Source organism: Pseudophryne corroboree, chromosome 2, assembly GCF_028390025.1.
Source record: "Pseudophryne corroboree isolate aPseCor3 chromosome 2, aPseCor3.hap2, whole genome shotgun sequence".
In the NCBI taxonomy this organism is placed as follows: Eukaryota; Metazoa; Chordata; class Amphibia; order Anura; family Myobatrachidae; genus Pseudophryne; species Pseudophryne corroboree.
In genome coordinates this window covers 1,028,271,100-1,028,294,330 of record NC_086445.1, presented here as the reverse complement: position 1 = coordinate 1,028,294,330, position 23,231 = coordinate 1,028,271,100, and the positions used below count along the sequence as shown (strand labels likewise).

The window sequence follows — 23,231 nt, the reverse complement described above, 5'->3', positions numbered from 1 at the left end:
TATAGATGGCGAGAGAGGGATGGAATGCTATAGCTGTGGAGAGAGGGATGGAATGCTATAGATGGGGAGGGAGGGATGGAATGCTGTAGATGGGGAGGGAATGATGGAATGCTATAGATGGGGAGAGAGGGATGGAATGCTATAGTTGGGGATAGAGTGATGGAATGCTATAGATGGGGAGAGAGGGATGGAATGCTATAGATGGGGAGAGAGGGATGGAATGCTATAGATGGGGAGGGAGGGATGGAATGCTATAGATGGGAAGAGAGGGATGTAATGCTACAGATGGGGAGGGAGTGATAGAATGCTATAGATGAGGAGAGAGGGATGGAATGCTATAGACGAGGAGAGAGGGATGGAATGCTGTAGATGGGGAAGGAGTGATGGAATGCTATAGCTGTGGAGAGAGGGATGGAATGCTGTAGATGGGGAGGGAGGGATGTAATGCTGTAGATGGGGAGGGAGGGATGGAATGCTATAGATGGGGAGGGAGGGGTGGAATGCTATAGATGGGGAGGGAGGGAGGGATGTAATGCTATAGATGGGGAGGGAGGGAATGCTATAGATGGGGAGGGAGGGATGTAATGCTATAGATGGGGAGGGAGGGAATGCTGTAGATGGGGAGGAAGGGATGGAATGCTATAGATGAGGAGGGAGGGATGGAATGCTATAGATGAGGAGGGAGGGATGGAATGCTATATATGGGGAGAGAGAGATGGAATGCTATAGATGAGGAGAGAGGGATGGAATTCTATAGATGAGGAGGAAGAAATGGAATGCTATAGATGAGGAGGAAGGGATGGAATGCTATAGATGGGCAGTGATGGAATGCTATAGATGGGGAGGGAGGGAGGGATGGAATGCTAAAGATGGGGAGGGAGGGATGGAATGCTATAGATGGGGAGAGGGATGGAATGCTATAGATGTGGAGAGAGGGATGGAATGCTATAGATGAGGAGGGAGCGCTGGAATGCTATAGATGAGGAGGGAGAGATTGAATACTATAGATGGGGAGAGAGGGGTGGAATGCTATAGCTTTGGAGGGAGGGATGTAATGCTGTAGATGGGGAGGGAGTGATGGAATGCTATAGCTGTGGAGAGAGGGGTGGAATGCTATAGATGGCGAGAGAGGGATGGAATGCTATAGCTATGGAGAGAGGGATGGAATGCTATAGATGGCGAGAGAGGGATGGAATGCTAAAGCTGTGGAGAGAGGGATGGAATGCTATAGATGGGGAGGGAGGGATGGAATGCTGTAGATGGGGAGGGAATGATGGAATGCTATAGATGGGGAGAGAGGGATGGAATGCTATAGTTGGGGATAGAGTGATGGAATGCTATAGATGGGGAGAGAGGGATGGAATGCTATAGATGGGGAGAGAGGGATGGAATGCTATAGATGGGGAGGGAGGGATGGAATGCTATAGATGGGAAGAGAGGGATGTAATGCTACAGATGGGGAGGGAGTGATGGAATGCTATAGATGAGGAGAGAGGGATGGAATGCTATAGATGAGGAGAGAGGGATGGAATGCTGTAGATGGGGAAGGAGTGATGGAATGCTATAGCTGTGGAGAGAGGGATGGAATGCTGTAGATGGGGAGGGAGGGATGTAATGCTGTAGATGGGGAGGGAGGGATGGAATGCTATAGATGGGGAGGGAGGGGTGGAATGCTATAGATGGGGAGGGAGGGAGGGATGTAATGCTATAGATGGGGAGGGAGGGAATGCTATAGATGGGGAGGGAGGGATGTAATGCTATAGATGGGGAGGGAGGGAATGCTGTAGATGGGGAGGAAGGGATGGAATGCTATAGATGAGGAGGGAGGGATGGAATGCTATAGATGAGGAGGGAGGGATGGAATGCTATATATGGGGAGAGAGAGATGGAATGCTATAGATGAGGAGAGAGGGATGGAATTCTATAGATGAGGAGGAAGAAATGGAATGCTATAGATGAGGAGGAAGGGATGGAATGCTATAGATGGGCAGTGATGGAATGCTATAGATGGGGAGGGAGGGAGGGATGGAATGCTAAAGATGGGGAGGGAGGGATGGAATGCTATAGATGGGGAGAGGGATGGAATGCTATAGATGTGGAGAGAGGGATGGAATGCTATAGATGAGGAAGGAGCGCTGGAATGCTATAGATGAGGAGGGAGAGATTGAATACTATAGATGGGGAGAGAGGGATGGCATGCTATAGATGAGGAGGAAGGGATGAAATGCTATAGATGAGGAGGGAGCGCTGGAATGCTATAGATGAGGAGGGAGAGATTGAATACTATAGATGGGGAGAGAGGGATGGAATGCTATAGATGAGGAGGAAGGGATGAAGTGCTATAGATGGGGAGGGAGGGATGGAATGCTATAGATGGGGAGGGAGGGATGGAATGCTATAGATGGGGAGGGAGAGATGGAATGCTATAGATGGGGAGAGGGATGGAATGCTATAGATGTGGAGAGAGGGATGAAATGCTATAGATGAGGAGGGAGGGATGGAATGCTATAGATGGGCAGTGATGGAATGCTATAGATGGGGAGGGAGGGATGGAATGCTATAGATGAGGAGGGAGCGATGGAATGCTATAGATGAGGAGGGAGAGATGGAATGCTATAGATGGGGAGAGAGGGATGGCATGCTATAGATGAGGAGGGAGGGATGGAATGCTATAGATGGGCAGTGATGGAATGCCATAGATGGGGAGGGAGGGATGGAATGCTATAGATGGGGAGGGAGGGATGGAATGCTATAGATGGGGAGAGAGGGATGGAATGCTATAGATGAGGTGAGAGGGATGGAATGCTATAGATGTGGAGAGAGGGATGGAATGCTATAGATGAGGAGGAAGGGATGGAATGCTATAGATGGGGAGAGAGGGATGGAAAGCTACAGATGAGGAGAGAGGGATGGAATGCTATAGATGGGCAGTGAGGGAATGCTATAGATGGGGAGGGAGGGAGGTAGGGATGGAATGCTATAGATGGGGAGGGAGGGATGGAATGCTATAGATGGGGAGGGAGGGGTGGAATGCTATAGATGGGGAGGGAGGGAGGGATGTAATGCTATAGATGGGGAGGGAGGGAATGCTATAGATGGGGAGGGAGGGATGTAATGCTATAGATGGGGAGGGAGGGAATGCTGTAGATGGGGAGGGAGGGAGGTAGGGATGGAATGCTATAGATGGGGAGGGAGGGATGGAATGCTATAGATGGGGAGGGATGGGTGGAATGCTATAGATGGGGAGGGAGGGAGGGATGTAATGCTATAGATGGGGAGGGAGGGAATGCTATAGATGGGGAGAGAGGGATGGAATGCTATAAATGGGGATAGAGTGATGGAATGCTATAGATGGGGAGAGAGGGATGGAATGCTATAGATGGGGAGAGAGGGATGGAATGCTATAGATGGGGAGGGAGGGATGGAATGCTATAGATGGGAAGAGAGGGATGTAATGCTACAGATGGGGAGGGAGTGATGGAATGCTATAGATGAGGAGAGAGGGATGGAATGCTATAGATGAGGAGAGAGGGATGGAATGCTGTAGATGGGGAGGGAGTGATGGAATGCTATAGCTGTGGAGAGAGGGATGGAATGCTATAGATGAGGAGAGAGGGATGGAATGCTGTAGATGGGGAGGGAGTGATGGAATGCTATAGCTGTGGAGAGAGGGATGGAATGCTGTAGATGGGGAGGGAGGGATGTAATGCTGTAGATGGGGAGGGAGGGATGGAATGCTATAGATGGGGAGGGAGGGGTGGAATGCTATAGATGGGGAGGGAGGGAGGGATGTAATGCTATAGATGGGGAGGGAGGGAATGCTATAGATGGGGAGGGAGGGATGTAATGCTATAGATGGGGAGGGAGGGAATGCTGTAGATGGGGAGGAAGGGATGGAATGCTATAGATGGGGAGGGAGTGATGTAATGCTATAGATGGGGAGGGAGGGATGGAATGCTATAGATGAGGAGAGAGGGATGGAATGCTATAGATGAGGAGGGAGGGATGGAATGCTATAGATGAGGAGGGAGGGATGGAATGCTATAGATGAGGAGGGAGGGATGGAATGCTATAGATGAGGAGGGAGGGATGGAATGCTATATATGGGGAGAGAGAGATGGAATGCTATAGATGAGGAGAGAGGGATGGAATTCTATAGATGAGGAGGAAGGAATGGAATGCTATAGATGAGGAGGAAGGGATGGAATGCTATAGATGGGCAGTGATGGAATGCTATAGATGGGGAGGGAGGGAGGGATGGAATGCTAAAGATGGGGAGGGAGGGATGGAATGCTATAGATGGGGAGAGGGATGGAATGCTATAGATGTGGAGAGAGGGATGGAATGCTATAGATGAGGAGGGAGCGCTGGAATGCTATAGATGAGGAGGGAGAGATTGAATACTATAGATGGGGAGAGAGGGATGGCATGCTATAGATGAGGAGGAAGGGATGAAATGCTATAGATGAGGAGGGAGCGCTGGAATGCTATAGATGAGGAGGGAGAGATTGAATACTATAGATGGGGAGAGAGGGATGGCATGCTATAGATGAGGAGGAAGGGATGAAGTGCTATAGATGGGGAGGGAGGGATGGAATGCTATAGATGGGGAGGGAGGGATGGAATGCTATAGATGGGGAGGGAGAGATGGAATGCTATAGATGGGGAGAGGGATGGAATGCTATAGATGTGGAGAGAGGGATGAAATGCTATAGATGAGGAGGGAGGGATGGAATGCTATAGATGGGCAGTGATGGAATGCTATAGATGGGGAGGGAGGGTTGGAATGCTATAGATGAGGAGGGAGCGATGGAATGCTATAGATGAGGAGGGAGTGATGGAATGCTATAGATGGGGAGAGAGGGATGGCATGCTATAGATGAGGAGGGAGGGATGGAATGCTATAGATGGGCAGTGATGGAATGCCATAGATGGCGAGGGAGGGATGGAATGCTATAGATGGGGAGGGAGGGATGGAATGCTATAGATGGGGTGAGAGGGATGGAATGCTATAGATGAGGTGAGAGGGATGGAATGCTATAGATGTGGAGAGAGGGATGGAATGCTATAGATGGGGAGAGAGGGATGGAAAGCTACAGATGAGGAGAGAGGGATGGAATGCTATAGATGGGCAGTTCGGGAATGCTATAGATGGGGAGGGAGGGAGGTAGGGATGGAATGCTATAGATGGGGAGGGAGGGATGAAATGCTATAGATGGGGAGGGAGGGGAGGAATGCTATAGATGGGGAGGGAGGGAGAGATGTAATGCTATAGATGGGGAGGGAGGGAATGCTATAGATGGGGAGGGAGGGATGTAATGCTATAGATGGGGAGGGAGGGAATGCTGTAGATGGGGAGGAAGGGATGGAATGCTATAGATGGGGAGGGAGTAATGTAATGCTATAGATGGGGAGGGAGGGATGGAATGCTATAGATGAGGAGGGAGGGATGGAATGCTATAGATGAGGAGGGAGGGATGGAATGCTATAGATGGGGAGAGAGAGATGGAATGCTATAGATGAGGAGAGAGGGATGGAATTCTATAGATGAGGAGGAAGGAATGGAATGCTATAGATGAGGAGGAAGGGATGCAATGCTATAGATGGGCAGTGATGGAATGCTATAGATGGGGAGTGAGGTAGATAGGGAGGGAGGGATGGAATGCTATAGATGGGGAGAGGGATGGAATGCTATAGATGTGGAGAGAGGGATGGAATGCTATAGATGAGGAGGGAGGGATGGACTGCTATAGATGGGCAGTGATGGAATGCTATAGATGGGGAGGGAGGGATGGAATGCTATAGATGAGGAGGGAGCGCTGGAATGCTATAGATGAGGAGGGAGAGATTGAATACTATAGATGGGGAGAGAGGGATGGCATGCTATAGATGAGGAGGAAGGGATGAAATGCTATAGATGGGGAGGGAGGGAGGGATGGAATGCTATAGATGGGGATGGAGGGATGGAATGCTATAGATGGGGAGGGAGGGATGGAATGCTATAGATGGGGAGGGAGAGATGGAATGCTATAGATGGGGAGAGGGATGGAATGCTATAGATGTGGAGAGAGGGATGAAATGCTATAGATGAGGAGGGAGGGATGGAATGCTATAGATGGGCAGTGATGGAATGCTATAGATGGGGAGGGAGGGATGGAATGCTATAGATGAGGAGGGAGCGATGGAATGCTATAGATGAGGAGGGAGAGATGGAATGCTATAGATGGGGAGAGAGGGATGGCATGCTATAGATGAGGAGGGAGGGATGGAATGCTATAGATGGGCAGTGATGGAATGCCATAGATGGGGAGGGAGGGATGGAATGCTATAGATGGGGAGGGAGGGATGGAATGCTATAGATGGGGAGAGAGGGATGGAATGCTATAGATGAGGTGAGAGGGATGGAATGCTATAGATGTGGAGAAAGGGATGGAATGCTATAGATGAGGAGGAAGGGATGGAATGCTATAGATGGGGAGAGAGGGATGGAATGCTACAGATGAGGAGAGAGGGATGGAATGCTATAGATGGGCAGTGAGGGAATGCTTTAGATGGGGAGGGAGGGAGGGAGGTAGGGATGGAATGCTATAGATGGGGAGGGAGGGATGGAATGCTATAGATGGGGAGAGAGGGATGGAATGCTATTGATGGGGAGGGAGGGATGGAATGCTACAAATGGGGAGAGAGGGATGGAATGCTATAGATGAGGAAGGAGGGATGGAATGTTATAGATGAGGAGGGAGCGATGGAATGCTATAGATGAGGAGGGAGGGATGGAATGCTATAGATGAGGGAGGGATGGAATGCTATAGATGTGGAGAGAGGGATGGAATGCTATAGATGAGGAGGGAGGGATAGAATGCTATAGATGTGGAGAGAGGGATGGAATGCTGTAGATGAGGAGGGATGGAATGCTATAGATGTGGAGAGAGGGATGTAATGCTATAGATGAGAGAGGGATGGAATGCTATAGATGTGGAGAGAGGGATGGAATGCTATAGATGAGGAGGGAGGGATAGAATGCTATAGATGTGGAGAGAGGGATGGAATGCTGTAGATGAGGAGGGATGGAATGCTATAGATGGGGAGGGAGGGATGGAATGCTATAGATGGGGAGGGAGGGATGGAATGCTATAGATGGGGAGGGAGAGATGGAATGCTATAGATGGGGAGAGGGATGGAATGCTATAGATGTGGAGAGAGGGATGAAATGCTATAGATGAGGAGGGAGGGATGGAATGCTATAGATGGGCAGTGATGGAATGCTATAGATGGGGAGGGAGGGATGGAATGCTATAGATGAGGAGGGAGCGATGGAATGCTATAGATGAGGAGGGAGAGATGGAATGCTATAGATGGGGAGAGAGGGATGGCATGCTATAGATGAGGAGGGAGGGATGGAATGCTATAGATGGGCAGTGATGGAATGCCATAGATGGGGAGGGAGGGATGGAATGCTATAGATGGGGAGGGAGGGATGGAATGCTATAGATGGGGAGAGAGGGATGGAATGCTATAGATGAGGTGAGAGGGATGGAATGCTATAGATGTGGAGAAAGGGATGGAATGCTATAGATGAGGAGGAAGGGATGGAATGCTATAGATGGGGAGAGAGGGATGGAATGCTACAGATGAGGAGAGAGGGATGGAATGCTATAGATGGGCAGTGAGGGAATGCTTTAGATGGGGAGGGAGGGAGGGAGGTAGGGATGGAATGCTATAGATGGGGAGGGAGGGATGGAATGCTATAGATGGGGAGAGAGGGATGGAATGCTATTGATGGGGAGGGAGGGATGGAATGCTACAAATGGGGAGAGAGGGATGGAATGCTATAGATGAGGAAGGAGGGATGGAATGTTATAGATGAGGAGGGAGCGATGGAATGCTATAGATGAGGAGGGAGGGATGGAATGCTATAGATGAGGGAGGGATGGAATGCTATAGATGTGGAGAGAGGGATGGAATGCTATAGATGAGGAGGGAGGGATAGAATGCTATAGATGTGGAGAGAGGGATGGAATGCTGTAGATGAGGAGGGATGGAATGCTATAGATGTGGAGAGAGGGATGTAATGCTATAGATGAGAGAGGGATGGAATGCTATAGATGTGGAGAGAGGGATGGAATGCTATAGATGAGGAGGGAGGGATAGAATGCTATAGATGTGGAGAGAGGGATGGAATGCTGTAGATGAGGAGGGATGGAATGCTATAGATGGGGAGGGAGGGATGGAATGCTATAGATGGGGAGGGAGGGAAAGCTATAGATGAGGAGGGAGGGACGGAATTCTATAGATGTGGAGAGAGGGATGGAATGCTATAAATGAGGAGGGAAGGATGGAATGCTATAGATGGGGAGGGAGGTAAAGCTATAGATGGAGAGGGAGGGAGGGAGGGATGGAATGCTATAGATGGGGAGGGAGGGAAAGCTATAGATAGGGAGGGAGTGATGGAATGCTATAGATGGGGAGAGAGGGATGGAATGCTATAGATGAGGAGGGAGGGATGGAATGCTATAGATGTGGAGAGAGGGATGGAATGCTATAGATGTGGAGAAAGGAATGGAATGCTATAGATGAGGAGGGAGGGATGTAATGCTATAGATGTGGAGAGAGGGATGGAATGCTATAGATGGGGAGGGTGGGATGGAATGATATAGGTGTGGAGAGAGGGATGGAATGCTATAGCTATGGAGAGAGGGATGAAATGCTATAGATGGGGAGGGAGGGATGGAATGCTATAGATGGGGAGGGAGAGATGGAATGCTATAGATGAGGAGAGAGGGATGGAATGCTATAGATGTGGAGAGAGGGATGGAATGCTATAGATGGGGAGGGAGGGATGGAATACTATAGATGAGGAGGGAGGGATGGAATGCTATAGATGAGGAGAGAGGGATGGGATGCTATAGATGAGGAGGGAGGGATGGAATGCTATAGATGGGGAAGGAGGGATAGAATGCTATAGATGGGAAGGGAGGGATGGAATACTATAGATGGGGTGAGAGGGATGGAATGATATAGATGGGGAGTGAAAGATGGAATGCTATAGATGAGGAGGGAGGGATTGAATGCTATAGATGAGGAGGGAGGGATGTAATGCTATAGATGTGGAGAGAGGGATGGAATGCTATAGATGGGGAGGTGGGATGGAATGCTATAGGTGTGGAGAGAGGGATGGAATGCTATAGCTATGGAGAGAGGGATGGAATGCTATAGATGGGGAGGGAGGGATGGAATGCCATAGATGGGGAAGGAGGGATGTAATGCTATAGATGGGGAGGGAGGGATGGAATGCTATAGATGGGCAGTGATGGAATGCTATAGATGGGGAGAGAGGGATGGAATGCTATAGATGGGGAGGGAGGGATGAAATGATATAGATGTGGAGAGAGGGATGGAATGCTATAGATGAGGAGGGAGGGATGGAACGCTATAGATGAGGAGGGAGGAATGTAATGCTATGTATGTGGAGAGAGGGATGGACTGCTATAGATGGGGAGGGAGGGATGGAATGCTATAGATGGGGAGGATGGGATGGAATGTTATAGATGTGGAGAGAGGGATGGAATGCTATAGATGTGGATAGAGGGATGTAATGCTATAGATGAGGAGGGAGGGATGGAATGCTATAGATGAGGAGGGAGGGATGGAATGCTATAGATGTGGAGAGGGATGTAATGCTATAGATGAGGAGGGAGAGATGGAATGCTATAGATGTGGATAGAGGGATGTAATGCTATAGATGAGGAGGGAGGGATGGAATGCTATAGATGAGGAGGGAGGGATGGCATGGTATAGATGTGGAGAGAGGGATGGAATGCTATAGATGAGGAGGGAGGGATGAAATGCTATAGATGTGGAGAGAGGGATGGAATGTTATAGATGTGGATAGAGGGATGTAATGCTATAGATGAGGAGGGAGGGATGGAATGCTATAGATGAGGAGGGAGGGATGTAATGCTATAGATGTGGAGAGAGGGATGGAATGCTATAGATGGGGAGGGTGGGATGGAATGCTATAGGTGTGGAGAGAGGGATGGAATGCTATAGCTGTGGAGAGAGGGATGGAATGCTATAGATGGGGAGGGAGGAAAGGAATGCCATAGATTAGGAAGGAAGGATGTAATGCTATAGATGGGGAGGGAGGGATGGAATGATATAGATGTGGAGAGAGGGATGGAATGCTATAGATGGGGAGAGAGGGATGGAATGCTATAGATGGGGAGGGAGGGATGGAATGATATAGATGAGGAGGGAGGGATGGAATGCTATAGATGGGCAGTGATGGAATGCTATAGATGGGGAGGGAGGGAGAGATGGAATGCTATAGATGAGGAGGGAGGGATGGAATGCTATAGATGGGCAGTGATGGAATGCTATAGATGGGGAGGGAGGGAGAGATGGAATGCTATAGATGAGGAGGGAGGGATGGAATGCCATAGATGGGGAAGGAGGGATGTAATGCTATAGATGGGGAGGGAGGGATGGAATGCTATAGATGGGCAGTGATGGAATGCTATAGATGGGGAGAGAGGGATGGAATGCTATAGATGGGGAGGGAGGGATGAAATGATATAGATGTGGAGAGAGGGATGGAATGCTATAGATGAGGAGGGAGGGATGTAATGCTATGTATGTGGAGAGATGGATGGACTGCTATAGATGGGGAGGGAGGGATGGAATGCTATATATGGGGAGGATGGGATGGAATGCTATAGCTGTGGAGAGAGGGATGGAATGCTATAGATGTGGATAGAGGGATGTAATGCTATAGATGAGGAGGGAGGGATGGAATGCTATAGATGGGGAGGGAGCGATGGAATGCTATAGATGCGGAGAGAGGGATGGAATGCTATAGATGAGGAGGGAGGGATGGAATGCTATAGATGTGGAGAGGGATGTAATGCTATAGATGAGGAGGGAGAGATGGAATGCTATAGATGTGGATAGAGGGATGTAATGCTATAGATGAGGAGGGAGGGATGGAATGCTATAGATGAGGAGGGAGGGATGGCATGGTATAGATGTGGAGAGAGGGATGGAATGCTATAGATGAGGAGGGAGGGATGGAATGCTATAGATGTGGAGAGAGGGAAGGAATGTTATAGATGTGGATAAAGGGATGTAATGCTATAGATGAGGAGGGAGGGATGGAATGCTATAGATGAGGAGGGAGGGATGTAATGCTATAGATGTGGAGAGAGGGATGGAATGCTATAGATGGGGAGGGTGGGATGGAATGCTATAGGTGTGGAGAGAGGGATGGAATGCTATAGCTGTGGAGAGAGGGATGGAATGCTATAGATGGGGAGGGAGGGAAGGAATGCCATAGATGGGGAAGGAGGGATGTAATGCTATAGATGGGGAGGGAGGGATGAAATTATATAGATGTGGAGAGAGGGATGGAATGCTATAGATGGGGAGGGAGGGAGAGATAGAATGCTATAGATGAGGAGGGAGGGATGGAATGCTATAGATGGGAAGGGAGGAATGGAATGCTATAGATGGAGAGGGAGGGATGGAATGCTATAGATGAGGAGGGAGGGATGGAATGCTATAGATGTGGAGAGGGGGGTGGAATGCTATAGATGGGGAGGGAGAAATGGAATGCTATAGATGAGGAGGGAGGGATGGAATGCTGTAGATGGGGAGGGAGGGATGGAATGCTATAGATGTGGAGAGAGGGATGGAATGCTATAGATGGAGAGGGAGTGATGGAATGCTATAGATGCGGAGGGAGGGATGGAATGCTATAGATGGGGAGGGAGGTATGGAATGCTATAGATGGGGAGAGAGTGATGGAATGCTATAGATGGGGAGGGAGGGAGGGATGGAATGCTATAGATGAGGAGGGAGGGATGGAATGCTATAGATGGGATGGGAGGAATGGAATGCTATAGATGGGGAGGGAGGGATGTAATGCTATAGATGAGGAGGGAGGGATGGAATGCTATAGATGTGGAGGGATGTAATGCTATAGTTGGGGATGGATGGAATGCTATAGATGTGGAGAGAGGGATGGAATGCTATAGATGAGGAGGGAGGGATGGAATGCTATAGATGAGGAGGGAGGGATGGAATGCTATAGATGGGGAGGGAGGGATGTAATGCTATAGATGAGGAGGGAGGGATGTAATGCTATAGATGGGGAGGGAGGGATGGAATGCTATAGATGGGGAGGGAGGGATGGAATGCTATAGATGAGGAGGGAGGGATGGAACGCTATAGATGTGGAGAGAGGGATGGAATGCTATAGATGTGGATAGAGGGATGTAATGCTATAGATGAGGAGGGAGGGATGGAATGCTATAGATGAGGAGGGAGGGATGGAATACTATAGATGTGGAGAGAGGGATGTAATGCTATAGATGTGGATAGAGGGATGTAATGCTATAGATGAGGAGGGAGGGATGGAATGCTATATATGGGGAGGATGGGATGGAATGCTATAGATGTGGAGAGAGGGATGGAATGCTATAGATGTGGATAGAGGGATGTAATGCTATAGATGAGGAGAGAGGGATGGAATGCTATAGATGAGGAGGGAGGGATGGAATACCATATATGTGGAGAGAGGGATGGAATGATATAGATGTGGATAGAGGGATGTAATGCTATAGATGAGGAGGGAGGGATGGAATGGTATAGATGTGGAGAGAGGGATGGAATGCTATAGATGTGGATAGAGGGACGTAATGCTATAGATGAGGAGGGAGGGATGGAATGCTATAGATGAGGAGGGAGGGATGGAATGATATAGATGTGGAGAGATGGATGGAATGTTATAGATGAGGAGGGAGGGAAGGAATGATATAGATGTGGAGAGAGGGATGAAATGCTATAGATGAGGAGGGAAGGATGGAATGCTATAGATGTGGAGAGAGGGATGGAATGTTATAGATGTGGATATAGGGATGTAATGCTATAGATCAGGAGGGAGGGATGGAATGCTATAGATGAGGAGGGAGGGATGGAATGCTTATAGATGGGGAGGGTGGGATGGAATGCTATAGGTGTGGAGAGAGGGATGGAATGCTATAGCTGTGGAGGGAGGGATGTAATGCTTAAAGATAGGGAGGGTGGGATGGAATGCTATAGATGGGCAGTGATGGAATGCTATAGGTGTGGAGAGAGGGATGGAATGCTATAGCTGTGGAGAGAGGGATGGAATGCTATAGATGGGGAGGGAGGGAAGGAATGCCATAGATGGGGAAGGAGGGATGGAATGCTATAGATGGGGAGGGAGGGATGGAATGATATAGATGTGGAGAGAGGGATGGAATGCTATAGATGGGCAGTGATGGAATGCTATAGATGGGGAGAGAGGGATGGAATGCTATAGATGTGGAGAGAGGGATGGAATGCTATAGATGGGCAGTGATGGAATGCTATAGATGGGGAGGGAGGGAGGGATGGAATGCTATAGATGAGGAGGGAGGGATGGAATGCTATAGATGGGAAGGTAGGAATTGAATGCTATAGATGGGGAGGGAGGGATGGAATGCTATAGATGAGGAGGGAGGGATGGAATGCTATAGATGTGGAGAGGGGGGTGGAATGCTATAGATGGGGAGGGAGGGAGGGAGGGATGGAATGCTATAGATGAGGAAGGAGGGATGGAATGCTATAGATGGGAAGGGAGGAATGGAATGCTATAGATGGGGAGGGAGGGATGTAATGCTATAGATGAGGAGGGAGGGATGGAATGCTATAGATGTGGAGGGATGTAATGCTATAGTTGGGGAGGGAGGGAATGCTATAGATGGGGAGGGAGGGATGGAATGCTATAGATGTGGAGAGAGAGATGGAATGCTATAGATGAGGAGGAAGGAATAGAATGCTATAGATGGGGAGGGAGGGATGGAATGCTATAGATGAGGAGGGAGTGATGGAATGCTATAGATGGGGAGGGAGGGAGGGAGGGATGGAATGCTATAGATGAGGAGGGAGGGATGGAATGCTATAGATGGGAAGGGAGAGATGGAATTCTATAGATGAGGAGGGAGGGATGGAATGCTGTAGATGGGGAGGGAGGGATGGAATGCTATAGATGTGGAGAGAGGGATGGAATGCTATAGATGAGGAGGAGGGATAGAATGCTATAGATGGGGAGGGAGGGATGGAATACTGTAGATGGGGAGGGAGGGATGGAATGCTATAGATGTGGAGAGAGGGATGGGATGCTATAGATGAGGAGGGAGGGATGGAATGCTATAGATGGGGAAGGAGGGATAGAATGCTATAGATGGGAAGGGAGGGATGGAATACTATAGATGGGGTGAGAGGGATGGAATGATATAGATGGGGAGGGAGAGATGGAATGCTATAGATGGGGAGGGAGGGATGGAATGCTATAGATGGGGAGGGAGGGATGGAATGCTATAGATGGGGAGGGAGGAATGGAATGCTATAGATGAGGAGGGAGGGATGAAATGCTATAGATGAGGAGGGAGGGATGGAATGCTATAGATGAGGAGGGAGGGATGGAATGCTATAGATGGGGAGGGAGGGATGGAATGCTATAGATGAGGAGAGAGGGATGGAATGCTATAGATGAGGAGGGAGGGATGGAATGCTATAGATGGGGAGGGAGGGATGGAATGCTATAGATGGGGAGGGAGAGATGGAATGCTATAGATGGGGAGGGAGTGATGGAATGCTATAGATGGGGAGGGAGGGAGGGAGGGAGGGAGGGAGGGATGTAATGCTATAGATGAGGAGGGAGGGATGGAATGCTATAGATGAGGAGGGAGGGATGGAATGCTATAGATGTGGAGAAAGGGATGTAATGCTATAGATGAGGAGGGAGGGATGGAATGCTATAGATGTGGAGAGAGGGATGGAATGCTATAGATGTGGATAGAGGGATGTAATGCTATAGATGAGGAGGGAGGGATGGAATGCTATAGATGAGGAGGGAGGGATGGAATGATATAGATGTGGAGAGAGGGATGGAATGCTATAGATGAGGAGGGAGGGATGGAATGCTATAGATGTGGAGAGAGGGATGGAATGCTATAGATGTGGATAGAGGGATGGAATGCTATAGATGGGGATGGTGGGATGGAATGCTATAGGTGTGGAGAGAGGGATGGAATGCTATAGCTGTGGAGAGAGGGATGGAATGCTATAGATGGGGAGGGAGGGAAGGAATGCCATAAATGGGGAAGGAAGGGTGTAATACTATAGATGGGGAGGGAGGGATGGAATGTTATAGATGTGGAGAGAGGGATGGAATGCTATAGATGGACAGTGATGGAATGCTATAGATGGGGAGGGAGGGATGGAATGATATAGATGTGGAGAGAGGGATGGAATGCTATAGATGGGCAGTGATGGAATGCTATAGATGGTGAGGGAGGGAGGTATGGAATGCTATAGATGAGGAGGGAGGGATGGAATGCTATAGATGGGAAGGGAGGAATGGAATGCTATAGATGGGGAGGGAGGGATGGAATGCTATAGATGAGGAGGGAGGGATGGAATGCTATAGATGTGGAGAGGGGGGTGGAATGCTATAGATGGGGAGGGAGAGATGGAATGCTATAGATGAGGAGGGAGGGATAAAATGCTATAGATGGGGAGGGAGGGATGGAATACTGTAGATGGGGAGGGAGGGATGGAATGCTATAGATGGGGAGGGAGTGATGGAATGCTATAGATGGGGAGGGAGGGATGGAATGCTATAGATGAGGAGGGAGGGATGGAATGCTATAGATGGGAAGGGAGGATTGGAATGCTATAGATGGGGAGGGAGGGATGGAATGCTATAGATGTGGACAGGGGGGTGGAATGCTATAGATGGGGAGGGAGAGATGGAATGCTATAGATGAGGATGGAGGGATGGAATGCTGTAGATGGGGAGGGAGGGATTGAATGCTATAGATGTGGAGAGAGGGATGGAATGCTATAGCTGAGGAGGGAGGGATAGAATGCTATAGATGGGGAGGGAGGGATGGAATACTGTAGATGGGGAGGGAGGGATGGAATGCTATAGATGTGGAGAGAGGGATGGGATGCTATAGATGAGGAGGGAGGGATGGAATGCTATAGATGGGGAAGGACGGATACAATGCTATAGATGGGAAGGGAGGGATGGAATACTATAGATGGGGTGAGAGGGATGGAATGATATAGATGGGGAGGGAGAGATGGAATGCTATAGATGAGGAGGGAGGGATGGAATGCTATAGATGGGGAGGGAGGGATGGAATGCTATAGATGAGGAGGGAGAGATGGAATGCTATAGATGTGGAGCGAGGGATGGAATGCTATAGATGGGGAGGGATAGATGGAATGCTATAGATGGGAAGGGAGGGATGGAATGCTATAGCTGTGGAGAGAGGGATGGAATACTGTAGATGGGGAGGGAGGGATGGGATGCTATAGATGAGGAGGGAGGGATGGAATGCTATAGATGGGGAAGGAGGGATAGAATGCTATAGATGGGAAGGGAGGGATGGAATACTATAGATGGGGTGAGAGGGATGGAATGATATAGATGGGGAGGGAGAGATGGAATGCTATAGATGAGGAGGGAGGGATGGAATGCTATAGATGTGGAGAGAGGGATGGAATGCTATAGATGAGGAGGGAGGGATGGAATGCTATAGATGTGGAGAGACGGATGGAATGCTATAGATAGGGAGGGGGGGGGGGGGGGCTTTAATTTTACTCCAGGGGCTCAAATGAAACAAAGTTAGGGAAGCAATGCATTAGCCTTTCCTGACTGTTAGTCTGACCAGTGTTGGAGCTGTGATTACTGTGAACCATGACATATATCGGATGCGGGGACACGGTCATTTCCAGCCCTTTTAGAACAGATGGACTCTCCGTAATCGATAATGTATAATCCCAGATCACAGTCAGCCTATAGAAGGGAGTAGCAAGGCGCACGGGTACAGCGGAGAGGTCACCATACTGAGATACTGGAAGCTTCCTCCTCCATCTCTCAGTGGGTTACAGGGATGTGTCAGATAAAGAGGAATGCAGAGTTTTTATCTGGAGACGCAAGAACAAAATAAAGTGTCCACGTCTATCCGGCAGGCATACATGGTGCTTGTGGACCCAAACCAAGGCTTCATATTAACCATATTCATATTGAGGTCTGGCTAATGCTGATTGCACTATATGTATGAACTTACAGAGCTGGAATGTGATACATCTTAGATGCCCAACGCTCCCCTTCCCCCCTAAAGATGGCAGCCAGCTGTCCTGTTACCTGTAGGTGGTGCCTTGGCGGCTGGGAAAAGGTCGTCGCTGTCCCGCTGCCTGGTCGGGGAAATCGGGCTTTTATTGAAGATCTCTTCCACATGGTTGAGGATAAACTCGATGACCACCTGCTGGACCCGCACTTCCAGGAAAGCCGCGTCTCCGTTACACCCGGTATCCTCGATCTCTCTGGACCTAGGAATGGAAATCTGGGTGACCCTATTGCTCCACTCAGTACACGCCGTATATAAGGTAAGTCTGGCTACAGATTATTTTTCTAGCAACGTTTACTAAGATGCCTGATATATAGCGAAGGTCATACTGGGCGTTCAGCTGGACATTTTAATTCGGGCTACTGCAGGACAGAAGATTCCCATTGGATTTTTTTGAAAGAAGGATTTAATTTGGATTTAGTTAGATTTAATAATGTGACTTTAGAATGTATTAATACCTGCCAAGAAAATATTCTCTCTTGTGTATGTGACTCTTCATTACATTATTATATTGTGTACAAAAAATAGGGTAATCTTAGTTTACTACTAACACTACCAAGTCTCATCACTCAGCTGTCGTGAGGTGTACGGATACACATATGTATACACGTGTGTTTAACAGCTGTATGCATCATCACGTGTCTCTGACAGTATTCATGTAAACGTTCTTTCTTGCGTGAGTGGTTTTCTACGTAAATGTGTGGAATAAATACATTTAAATAAGAGCATGTGCAAGTCCCGGGTGTGGAGTGACATTATGTTTCGAGCGCAAAGTGTAACGTTTCATATATATATACAGTATATAGGTTTCCAATAACAGAATTGTTTGGAATATTGGGACTCATTTTCTAATGATCCATGAGACATGAGTAACTAATGAGACATTTACATTGTCTAACTTGCCCTAGGTTGGTCCAAACTCATTGCTGATTTGTTCCTAGGTTTGATATTATTATTATTTTTTTGTTGTTAAATCTGTTAGTAAATAAGGAAACGTGTCTTCAGATGGGAGCTTGTTAGTTATGCACAGTGTGGTTAATAGACTATACCGGAGTAGATTGGGAGCCCAGACCAGGGCCAGGTTCCGGATGTGCATGTTTGTGGTGGAGCTGAAGGAGGCGATGTGTGTCAGATGTCTGCTCAGGTATTCCAGGGTCCTAAAACAGGAAATAAGAAAGACAATGACCACAGAATAGACTACATACACTCACATAGCTGAGACTACACACACTCACATCGCTGAGACTACATACACTCACATCGCTGAGACTACATACACTCACATCGCTGAGACTACATACACTCACATAGCTGAGACTACATACACTCACATCGCTGAGACTACATACACTCACATCGCTGAGACTACATACACTCACATCGCTGAGACTACATACACTCACATCGCTGAGACTACATACACTCACATCGCTGAGACTACATACACTCACATCGCTGAGACTACATACACTCACATCGCTGAGACTACATACACTCACATCGCTGAGACTACATACACTCACATCGCTGAGACTACATACACTCACATCACTGAGACTACATACACTCACATAGCTGAGACTACATACACTCACATCGCTGAGACTACATACACTCACATCGCTGAGACTACATACACTCACATCGCTGAGACTACATAAACTCACATCGCTGAGACTACATACACTCACATCGCTGAGACTACATACACTCACATCGCTGAGACTACATCACTCACATCGCTGAGACTACATACACTCACATCGCTGAGACTACATACACTCACATCGCTGAGACTACATACACTCACATCGCTGAGACTACATACACTCACATCACTGAAACTACATGCACTCACATAGCTGATACTACACACACTCACATCGCTGAGACTGCATACACTCACATCGCTGAGACTACATACACTCACATCGCTGAGACTACATACACTCACATCGCTGAGACTACATGCACTCACATCGCTGAGACTACATACACTCACATCGCTGAGACTACATACACTCACATCGCTGAGACTACATGCACTCACATAGCTGAGACTACATACACTCACATAGCTGATACTACATACACTCACATAGCTGATACTACATGCACTCACATAGCTGAGACTACATACACTCACATCGCTGAGACTACATACACTCACATCTCTGAGACTACGTACACTCACATCGCTGAGACTACATACACTCACATCACTGAGACTACATGCACTCACATAGCTGAGACTACATACACTCACATCGCTGAGACTACATACACTCACATCGCTGAGACTACATGCACTCACATCGCTGAGACTACATACACTCACATCGCTGAGACTACATGCACTCACATCGCTGAGACTACATACACTCACATCGCTGAGACTACATACACTCACATCGCTGAGACTACATGCACTCACATCGCTGAGACTACATACACTCACATAGCTGATACTACATACACTCACATAGCTGATACTACATACACTCACATAGCTGATACTACATACACTCACATCGCTGAGACTACATACACTCACATAGCTGAGACTACATGCACTCACATGGCTGAGACTACATGCACTCACATAGCTGAGACTACATACACTCACATCGCTGCGACTACATACACTCACATCGCTGAGACTACATGCACTCACATAGCTGAAACTACATACACTCACATCGCTGAGACTACATACACTCACATCGCTGAGACTACATGCACTCACATCGCTGAGACTACATACACTCACATCGCTGAGACTACATGCACTCACATCGCTGAGACTACATGCACTCACATCGCTGAGACTACATACACTCACATCGCTGAGACTACATGCACTCACATCGCTGAGACTACATACACTCACATCGCTGAGACTACATGCACTCACATAGCTGAGACTACATACACTCACATCGCTGAGACTACATACACTCACATAGCTGATACTACATACACTCACATAGCTGATACTACATACACTCACATAGCTGAGACTACATACACTCACATAGCTGAGACTACATGCACTCACATCGCTGAGACTACATGCACTCACATCGCTGAGACTACATGCACTCACATAGCTGATACTACATACACTCACATAGCTGAGACTACATACACTCACATCGCTGAGACTACATGCACTCACATCGCTGAGACTACATGCACTCACATAGCTGATACTACATACACTCACATAGCTGAGACTACATGCACTCACATCGCTGAGACTACATGCACTCACATAGCTGATACTACATACACTCACATAGCTGAGACTACATACACTCACATAGCTGAGACTACATGCACTCACATAGCTGAGACTACATACACTCACATCGCTGAGACTACATACACTCACATAGCTGAGACTACATACACTCACAAAGCTGAGACTACATGCTGCACTCACATAGCTGAGACTACATACACTCACATCACTGAGACTACATGCACTCACATAGCTGAGACTACATACACTCACATCACTGAGACTACATGCACTCACATAGCTGAGACTACATACACACACATAGCTGAGACTACATACACTCACATCGCCGATACTACATGCACTCACATCGCTGAGACTACATAAACTCACATCGCTGAGACTACATACACTCACATCGCTGAGACTACACACACTCACATCGCTGAGACTACATACACTCACATCGCTGAGACTACACACACTCACATCACTGAGACTACATACACTCACATAGCTGAGACTACATACACTCACATCGCTGAGACTACATAAACTCACATCACTGAGACTACATAAACTCACATCGCTGAGACTACACACACACACATCGCTGAGACTACACACACTCACATCGCTAAGACTACATACACTCACATCACTGAGACTGCACACACTCACATCACTGAGACTGCACACACTCACATCACTGAGACTACACACACTCACATCGCGGAGACTACACACACTCATATCGCTGAGACTACATACACTTGCATCGCTGAGACTACATACACTCACATCGCTGAGACTACATACACTCACATCGCTGAGACTACATAAACTCACATTGCCGAGACTACATAAACTCACATCGCATAGACTACACACACTCACATCGCTAAGACTATATACACTCACATCGCTGAGACTGCATACACTCACATCACTGAGACTACACGCACTCACATAGCTGAGACTACACACACTAACATCGCTGAGACTACATGCACTCACATCGCTGAGACTACATGCACTCACATAGCTGAGACTACATACACTCACATCACTGAGACTACATGCACTCACATAGCTGAGACTACATACACACACATAGCTGAGACTACATACACTCACATCGCCGATACTACATGCACTCACATCGCTGAGACTACATACACTCACATCGCTGAGACTACATACACTCACATCGCTGAGACTACGCACACTCACATCACTGAGACTACATACACTCACATCGCTGAGACTACACAAACTCACATCACTGAGACTACATACACTCACATAGCTGAGACTACATACACTCACATCGCTGAGACTACATAAACTCACATCACTGAGACTACATAAACTCACATCGCTGAGACTACACACACACACATCGCTGAGACTACACACACTCACATCGCTAAGACTACATACACTCACATCACTGAGACTGCACACACTCACATCACTGAGACTACATACACTCACATCGCTGAGACTACATACACTCACATCGCTGAGACTGCACACACTCACATCGCTAAGACTACATACACTCACATCACTGAGACTGCACACACTCACATCACTGAGACTACACACACTCACATCGCGGAGACTACACACACTCATATCGCTGAGACTACATACACTTGCATCGCTGAGACTACATACACTCACATCGCTGAGACTACATACACTCACATCGCTGAGACTACATAAACTCACATTGCCGAGACTACATAAACTCACATCGCATAGACTACACACACTCACATCGCTAAGACTACATACACTCACATCGCTGAGACTGCACACACTCACATCGCTAAGAATACATACACTCACATCGCTGAGACTACACACACTAACATCGCTGAGACTGCACACACTCACATCGCTGAGACTACATACAATCACATCGCTGAGACTGCACACACTCACATCACTGAGACTACACACACTCACATCACTGAGACTACAAACACTCACATTGCTGAGACTACATACACTCACATCACTGAGACTGCATACACTCACATTGCCGAGACTACAAACACTCACATTGCTGAGACTACACACACTCACATTGCTGAGACTACACACACTCACATCGCTGAGACTACACACACTCACATCGCTGAGACTACATACTCTCACATCGCTGAGACTGCACACACTCACATCGCTGAGACTACAAACTCACATTGCTGAGACTATATACACTTACATCGCTGAGACTACATACACTCACATCGCTAAGACTACACACACTCACATCGCTAAGACTACACACACTCACATCGCTGAGACTGCATACACTCACATCGCTGAGACTACACACACTCACATCGCTGAGACTACACACACTCACATCGCTGAGACTACACACACTCACATCACTGAGACTACATACACTCACATCACTGAGACTACATACACTCACATCACTGAGACTGCACACACTCACATCGCTGAGACTACACACACTCACATCACTGAGACTACATACACTCACATCGCTGAGACTACATACACTCACATCACTGAGACTACACACACTCACATCACTGAGACTGCACACACTCACATCACTGAGACTACATACACTCACATCGCTGAGACTACATACACTCACATCACTGAGACTACATACACTCACATCGCTGAGACTGCACACACTCACATCACTGAGACTACACACACTCACATCGCTGAGACTACATACACTCACATCACTGAGACTACACACACTCACATCACTGAGACTGCAC

General features: G+C 47.9%; 1 protein-coding gene across 1 annotated transcript in view; it reads right to left on the bottom strand.

Annotated features, from left to right (window-relative positions):
• The window catches only part of ARHGAP31 (Rho GTPase activating protein 31), a 207,781-nt gene that overhangs the window by 32,662 nt on the left and 151,888 nt on the right, over nt 1-23,231 (bottom strand). Inside the window, exons 5-6 of the mRNA XM_063956769.1 lie at nt 18,254-18,361; nt 17,222-17,406 (exon numbers count right to left, since the gene is read on the bottom strand). Of these exons, the coding sequence (XP_063812839.1) occupies nt 17,222-17,406; nt 18,254-18,361 (293 nt within the window). The remainder of the gene's footprint in view (nt 1-17,221; nt 17,407-18,253; nt 18,362-23,231) is intronic.